Source organism: Cervus elaphus, chromosome 7, assembly GCF_910594005.1.
Source record: "Cervus elaphus chromosome 7, mCerEla1.1, whole genome shotgun sequence".
Classification (NCBI taxonomy): Eukaryota; Metazoa; Chordata; class Mammalia; order Artiodactyla; family Cervidae; genus Cervus; species Cervus elaphus.
The window spans coordinates 37,043,186-37,051,485 of NC_057821.1; the positions used below are offsets into that span (position 1 = coordinate 37,043,186).

General features: G+C 47.9%; 1 protein-coding gene across 1 annotated transcript; it reads right to left on the minus strand.

The window, feature by feature from the left end:
• Positions 1 to 2,184: 2,184 nt before the first annotated feature.
• On the minus strand, positions 2,185 to 7,249 carry SOX4 (SRY-box transcription factor 4). Its single transcript, XM_043908412.1, has one exon. The coding sequence runs from the start codon at positions 6,454 to 6,456 to the stop codon at positions 5,005 to 5,007; it is 1,452 nt and encodes a 483-aa protein (XP_043764347.1). The 5' UTR covers positions 6,457 to 7,249; the 3' UTR covers positions 2,185 to 5,004.
• Between the last annotated feature and the right edge of the window lie 1,051 nt (positions 7,250 to 8,300).

Here is an 8,300-nt window from a genome sequence, read left to right on the forward strand (position 1 = left end):
ACCAGGGAAGCCCAGAGGGGTAGGGTGAACGTTAGCAAATATGGGTGAGAGAGACACTGTAGTACAGGACTCAAAGGAGGAAAAAAAATAAAAGGCATAAAAAAAATAACCACAAAGAAAAATAAAGCGTACCAACCTTCCACCCTGAGAAATCCAAAAAGGTAAGATGGATTTGTATTCCTACCAGAATTCTTAAGTGTTTTCTTGACATTTTGATCTATCCCAATGCTCCTTTAAAATAAACTATTTTAAATTTATGATTAAATATTCTGGAACCCTAGTATTCATTATCCAAACCAGGTGTTCTGACTCATGGACACCCCATAAACACAGGGAAGACTTGGTAAATGTGTCTGTCCACTTCCCAGTCCTTTGCTTTCCCATTTTCCTTGGAAATCCTTAATACCTCCAGTATCCCTGCCCACCCCCCCCCCCCACCCCAAATAGGAGCACAAAATTCAGGCACTCAGCCCACCCTACCAGCTTACATTTTTTTTTTCTTGGCACTTACAGGTTGATTAACTAGAACTGACAAAATCTACTTATCAACTATTACTAATTCATATTTCTAATCAAGCCCAGGGCCAGAACAGTGTATTTTTATATAAAAATGGCTTTTATTCTTAAAATCTGAAATTTATTTTCTTCTATTGATCCAAATTATCTGAAAGTTAAAGTCATCCTAAACTGGTTTATCAGATTTATTATTCCTTTCTACCACCTAATACATAAGTGTTCCTTATGAATAAAGACTGATTCAGAGGAAAGGAAGTACAAAAATGTCTCCTACATTTACTCTATCACCTTCTAGGAAGATCACACATTTTTCAGCTTTCGTTTTTAAAGCAATGTTATCAAAATTCTTAAAGAAAACAGTTAAAGTATCTGCCCTTACATGGAAAGTCAAGGGGCAATAAATACAGTTCTAGCAGGAGAACCCTATGAAATAAAATATACTTAAAAATAATATCACAGTCTTCATTTATGTCAAGATTTTCATATTTTGGATCTGAAAAAATTAAATTCATTATCACTACTGTGAACAAAAAGCAATTAGAAGAGTCTTTGAAGAGGCAAAAGTCTTTGAAGAGACTAATAAAAGATACGAAGTTGGTTTTTTAATTTAATAAAAAACAACAACATAATTACAGAACCCAAGTGCAATTAAAACTAAATATATTAGTGAATACATGTAAGAAAAATTTGGACTCTAGTAGCTAAAATGATCTTTGAACGATGAAATTACACTGAAATGCCATAGTTACATTATTTTGGAGGGTGGAATTATTGCTTTTCACTGACCAGAAAAAATTGCTTGTTTTGGTCTCCAAAAATCTCTTCATCCACCTGTACATTCTAGGATGGAGACTTCCTTTCCTACAAGCAATCTTGATGATTTAAAGAGTTATTTCCACATAGGTCTTATTAACCCCTCCTCTCCAGTGCTGAAAAACCAGAAGACATATAAAGCAGATATTTTAAACAAACACTTGGAAGGGAAGATGGGCTCTGTTAGTTAATAGCAATTGTTAACCCTCAAAGTAAACAGGAAATAGTGCCTCTTAGCAAACTGCAGGCTCCAAACCAAATACTAATAGGCCTTAGGAAATTCAAGGTACTTTTTCTTCTTCACTGACGGGAATGACCACATTGGTCATGGCACAGAAAGATTTTGTCACCACGTGAAGCTTCTTGCTTTTGAGGAAAAAAATTGATACAACTTTTTATCTCTTAACAGGTAATGCCTTTCACCACAATATATTGATCATTTAACAACCTTTTTGTTCCTATTCCATGAGAAACAATTCTAGCTGTTGCTGGATGGTAAATCTAGGCAAATCCAGGAGAAAGCAGTTTTAGGACCTGGTTTTATCTGTAAAGAATTCTGTCCACATTACCCCTCCCCTTCTTTTTAAAATTTCAAGACAAGGGGTGTTGATTTAAATGGGGGTAAACTCAGAAAATTCCTTGAAAGCATGTAGAGTTGACCCATGGTTTCAGGGTTAGTGCCTGCCCAATCTAAGTGAGATGGAATTTAGGAGGATTTATTCCTCAATTAGATGGCCTGTAACAGGCCTGAGAACTCACTTGTTTCAAAGCTAGGGCAGATGGTGTCACCGTTTCTACAAGCCATAGTGCCCTTCCAATCTTAGGCTTTGGGCATAATAATGACAAAAGTCAAGATTTAGGGTTCAGTTCCAGCTGATTTTATTTCCTTCTCAAAAAAAGTTATTTACAGAAGGTATATATCAACAATCTGACAGGCAGTGAACTTGACATGATTAGCTGGCATGATTTTTTTCTTTTTCTTTTTTCCCCAAACATTGTTTTTTTGTGGCCTTGAATTTTCAGACAAATATTCTACACGGCATATTGCACAGGATGGATGGCAAAAAAAAGTTTAAAAACAAAACCCTTAACGGAACTGCCTTAAAAGGCAGACGTCCTAGTGCCTGTCATGTTATATTAAACATACATACACACAATCTTTTTGCTTTATTATAATACAGACTTAAATGTACAAAGATGTTTTCCACTTTTTTCAATCTTTAAACACAACAGCTATAAACCTGAACACATATGCTATCATCATGCCATAAGACTAAAACAATTATATTTAGCGACAAGTAGAAAGGATTAAATAGTCAAATACAAGAATGAAAAACGCAGTACATAGTGTCGCGAACTCAAATCGGCATTTAGATAGATCCAGTGGTTTAAACGGCACGTTTTTGTTTATAAAAAAAGTGCAAAAAAGATGTGGTTTACAAGTTAAAGCTACAGGATCCCTTTTTGCTGTAAATGCACCAGTTTTAAAGCCTCTGCATAAAACAGTATTTTGTTTAAAAAAACTCGTTTTTCTTAAAAGCATACAGTGTTTGGCTAATTCTCCTCCCCTTTTTATAGGGCTGAGGTCGAAGGATGGACACTGGTGGCAGGTTAAGGGATACTGTCACTTTAAGAAGCCTGCAGATTGAAGTGTAAACATGGAGAAATTAGGGGCTGATTTTTTAAAACTGTGTGAGATATTAACCAGCCGCCTTATTATAAAATCAGGAAATCCAAACAGCGATTTACACCGATTAACACCCCCTTTATATATTTTTTACAAAAATACACTGAGAAAATAATCAAACGTTTTCATCTCTCTTGTCTTTTTTTGTTTTTTAAAAGTGTCAAAAGTCTACATTTAAATATAAAAAATTAAAAGTTAAAACTCTAGCCCTTCAGTGAAGGAGACGTAAAATGGCGTGGGTAACAACAACTACCAAAAAAAGAAGAAGAAAAGAAACGAAAGAAAAAATAAAGTAAGGAAGGAGGAAATAAGGAAGTAAAAAGAACAAAAAGCAAAGCAATAGAAAGAAAAAAAAAAAAAGGGACAAAATAAGAAAAAAAAAATGTTTGGCCAGTATAAATACGTCCACATATAAAATGGCATCTGATTACATTTACAAGGAAAAAAAAATACGAGGATGGAGCATCGGTGAGGGAAAAAAACACGTCTTCTCATTTACACCTATAAGGAATAAACACATACACACTGAGAAAAAATTTGGTCCTGAATTGGTTTTTTTTAAAGTCCAGCACAGATTTGAGTTGCGTTTGAATCCTTTAAAGAGTTAAGAATGAAAAAAAGCTGGTGATAATTTCTGTCGTAGGAATCAAACATAGCGCCATCTATCTGCTTTTTATATTATCCTACACTATTTTAAAAACTGCTCAACAGTCTTAATACAGAAATCTTTAAAAGATAGACAGGATAACATGCTATATTAACCCCACCAGTGAAATAATCCAACACCATCACGATTCCGATTAAGAGAAGCAAAAAACCTTTTTTTTCCCCCCCGACACCACTCGCCCTCCACTGCCCCGGGTACCACATCAAACAGTCTCCTCTCCTCCGCGCCTGCGGGGCCGTGAAGTCTCACCTCACTGGTTTCAGAGATGCAGGAGGCGGAGGCCCAGGAGACGCCGCCACCTTCTCCCGAACGTGCAAATCCATTTCAGTTTTATTACTCGCCCCCTTTCCAGTTCGTGGCCTTCTCCTCCCCGCCCCTCGTCCTGGCTGGTGTGGCTTTCCAACTAGGTTCTCGGGTCATTTCCGAGCGCCGGTCACTCAACGTCTCCTCCTCTGGCTGCAGGGGCAGGGGGGAAAAAAAAAAGAAAAGAAAAAAAGGGGGGGGGGGGAGGCGGGGGAGGGGGAGAGGGAGGAAAAAAAGCCCTCCAGAAACAAAACGGGAATTCGCCAGCGTGGAGTCTCTCAGTCCTGGCGCTGGGGCCTTTGCGACTCCCCTCTCCCCGCGATACGTGCAGTCGGTCAAATTCGAAGCCCCGGAGCCTTCGGTCTTCTTGGGGGGGGGGGGGGTGGGGGAGAAGGATGGGGGCGGGGGATGCTGAGAACAAAACCCCTCCGGAGGCAAGCCGGAGTCCCCCTCCCCTCCGGATCAAAAAAACAAAAAACCAAGTAAAATAGCCCCAAAACACCGAGGGAGCGATGAGACAGGAATAGACGATTCCTCCAGTCGCTAGCAAACTACCAACTCGGCTTCTGGCCCCCGGGGGCGCAGACAAGTCCGGAAGCTCGTTGGAAGGGCTGGTAGTGGTGGTGGGGGGTCTCTTCCAGCAATGGGGAGGAAACTCGAAGTCGCTTTTTTTCGCCATCAACAACACCAAGAACAACAATAAAAGGTCGCCCCTGTCTACCTCCGCCTCCGCCGCGTCCCTCCGGCCGGCGAGATGGGGGTTGGGAGCGCGGGTCCCCAGACACCGTGGCGTTGCTCTCCGACCACCCGGACGCGGCCGAAGCCGGCCCTGCTCACTTTTTTTTTTTTTTCTTCTCATTTTCCTTTTTTCTTTTTTTTCCCCTCTTGTTTTCCCTTTTCTCTTGCAACTCTTTTCTCTGTCCGCTTTTTTTTTTCTTCTCCTTTTTCATTTTCCTCTCTGGTCCTCCCCCCACCCCACCTCCCGCCCCGTCCCTCTCTCTCCCAGCCCGCGCGCCCTTCAGTAGGTGAAGACCAGGTTGGAGATGCTGGACTCCAGCCAGTCTCCCGAGATCATCTCGCTCACCTCGGGCGTGCAGTAGTCCGGGAACTCGAAGTGCGAGCCGGCGCCGGGTTCGAAGTTAAAATCCAGATCCCGGTCCAGCGCCGACGACGAGCTGAAGCTGCCCAGGGACATGCTCTCAAAGTTTGAGCTGGGGTTCAGGTCGAGCAGGTCGTCCTCGAACTCGTCGTCAGAGGACGACGAACCCGAGGACGAGGAGGAGGACGACGACGATGAGGAGGAGGAGGAGGAGGCCGACGAGGACGCGTGCGAGGGCGCGCTGGACGGGGCGGGCGAGGCGGCGCGCAGGCTGGCGTAGCTACGGTGGTCGGCGGGCGAGCGGCCGGCGGCCGGCGACGAGGCGGCGCTGCTGCGGCCGCTGAGGCTCGGCCCGTCGGGCGAGCAACCGGCGCCCCCTTCCTCGTACAGGCCCAGGGGGTCGCTGGGGTCGGCGCCCGCGCCCACGCCGCCGACGGGCGAGGACGACGCGCCCAGGCCGCCGAACAGGTAGACGCGCTTCACCTTCTTCTCCGCCAGGTGTTTGCCCGGGGCCGCCAGGCCGGCCGAGGCCGAGGCCGCCGCGGAAGCCGAGGCCGAGGCGCCGGGAGTCCGCGCCTTGTACAGCGAGTGGTGGTCGGCGGCCGCGGCGGCGGCGCCCAGGGGCAACAGGGCGGCGGCCCCCGCCTGCTCGGCGGCGAACGAGGACGACGACGAGGAGGAGGAGGAGGAGGAGGCGGCCGCCGCCGCCGCCTTCCCGCCGCCGCCTGCCAGGATGAGCTTGGCGTGGGGCTTGCCGACCCCGCCGCCCGCCACTTTGGAGCCGCAGCTCTTTTTCTGAGCAGGTTTGGAGTTGGCGCCGCCGCCGCTCGCGCCGCCGCCGCCTCCTCCCCCCGCGTGGCCGCCCCCGCCGCCGCCGCCCCCGTGGCCGCTGCCACCGACCTTGTCGCCCTTCTCCCCGGGCTTGGAGGCGGCGGCGGCCGCGGAGCCGGAGTTGGCGTTGCCGGACTTCACCTTCTTCCTGGGCCGGTACTTGTAGTCGGGGTAGTCAGCCATGTGCTTGAGGCGCAGCCGCTCCGCCTCCCGAATGAAAGGGATCTTGTCGCTGTCTTTGAGCAGCTTCCAGCGTTTGCCCAGCCGCTTGGAGATCTCGGCGTTGTGCATGTCGGGCGACTGCTCCATGATCTTGCGCCGCTCGATCTGCGACCACACCATGAAGGCGTTCATGGGCCGCTTGATGTGCCCACTCGGCGTCTTGCACCAGCTCGGGTCGTCGGCCTTGCCGCCCGTGGAGGCGGTGGAGCCGGGCGTGGGGGAGGAGGCGATGCCCAGCTCGAGGCCGGCGCCCGAGTCCGAGCTCTCGCCGGCGAGCAGCGCTTCCGTATTCTCGGCGTTGTTGGTTTGCTGCACCATGGCCCCGGCTCGGCGGGCGCCCACGCGCGCTCACACCCTCGCGGCGGCCGCGGCGCGATCGCCGGGCCCTCCTGGCTCCCGGGACCAAGCGCACGCTGAGCGGGGGAACGTGCGCGGCGGTCGAGCGGGCGGCTCAACTCCTGGCCGGGGCGGAGGTGGGCGAAGAGAGAAAAGTCTCCAAAAAGATGCGGGGCGGGAGCACTCCGCCTCTTGCAGAGGAGTTATAGTTCCCAGGCTGGAGAATCTCCTTCTCTCTCCCTCTTCTCTCTCACCGCGCCGCAGTTTGCGCTGTCTCTCGGCTCTGCGTCCTGGAGACGGTGCTAAAGTGGAGAGGAGTTTCTCGAATGCTGGTTGCTGAGGCTTCCAATGCAAGTTTCTCGCCGCCTCCCAGGCAAGTCTTTTTTTTTTTTTTTCCTTCCCCTGAAGCAGTTGATTCCAGTTCGTGAGCGCTCTCAGAAGCTCAGGAAAGCGACATAGTCTCTATCAGTTAGTCCCTCTCTTACAATGCAAAGCAGAAAAGGCTCTGGCTCCAGGACTCTCTGTGGGCGGAATCGGCACTAAGGAGTTTGTGCAACTATTTTGTTGCAAGGTAGGACGCCAGAAAGCCTTCATGCAACAGACTGGCATGAATAAATGTATGTTTCCCCCTCCCTCCTGCAAGAAGGGAGCTGGTAATGGCAGAGTTCCTCCAGTGCAGACTCTTAAAGAGCGTGCAAGAACTAGAGACCCGGAGCGAAACAGGCCTCTTCCTCTCACACACGGTTTCCCTTGCTGCAGCTTAGAGCGGACCCCAATTCCGCCTCGCGCCTCTTTATCCTTTCCCAGTCTTGGCCGCGGCCAATCAGCCGCTGTAACCAACGCTTCCTCGTGCCAAGCCCCTCCCCCAGGCTTCCCATTGGCTTGGAACCCGATGCAATAATAATCTCCGCGTGCAATGAGAAGCTCCAAATCTGACCTCATTCCAATTTACAGAGCAAACTTTTTAAAAGGGCTAGAAGTACAGCTGAGATTTCTGCTGCCTCTTTTTTCCTTTTGCTGTGCGTGCCTGTGTGTGTGTGCGTGTGTGTGTGTGTGTGTGTGTGGTGTGTGAAGAGGATGTTAATGCATGAAATTATTAAGGGGAGAGACGGAAATGTATTCTAACCATTATGTTAGATAACAAGGGGCTTAGAAGGGGGGGAAGGGTGAAATACTGTAAATGGAAGCTTTCTGCTTAAAAGCCAAGTGATTATTTTTATTAGTTCTTTTCAGTATTGGAATAGAGAATCAGCCTTTAGTGCAAAATCTGTTCCTTGGCTCCTTCATAAAGCCAAGGATGTAAAAGAGGGAGGGAAAGCCATGAAAATAAATCAGTAGATATTGAAAACGATTAAGAAAGTGGTACCTAGACACCTGTCATCACTATTATTTTAAGAATTCCAGGTACAGCACAGATGTTGATGTATTGTGTTAATCCCTTCAGAGCTATTTTGGTTCTGTTTGTGGAAGGCAGAAAAGAGGATTTTGGGGGGCAATAATTACTTGCTGTCTTAACCAAACAGGGGTTAACTATAGTTATTGAATGATTTAAACTCCCCTTTGAATCCTGGATGGGCTTCCCTGGTGGTGCAGTGTGGTAAAGAATTTGCCTGATAATGTAGGAGACAAGGGAGACTGGGTTCCATCCCTGGGCCAGGAAGATCCCCTTGGAGGAGGAAATGGCAATCCACTCCAGTATTCTTGCCTGGAAAAATCCCATGGATAGAGGAACCTGATGGGCTACACAGTCCACAGGGTTGCAAAGAGCTGGACACGAGTGAGCACACACAGTCATAAATCCTGGGTAGCCCAAACAGAGGAGCTTT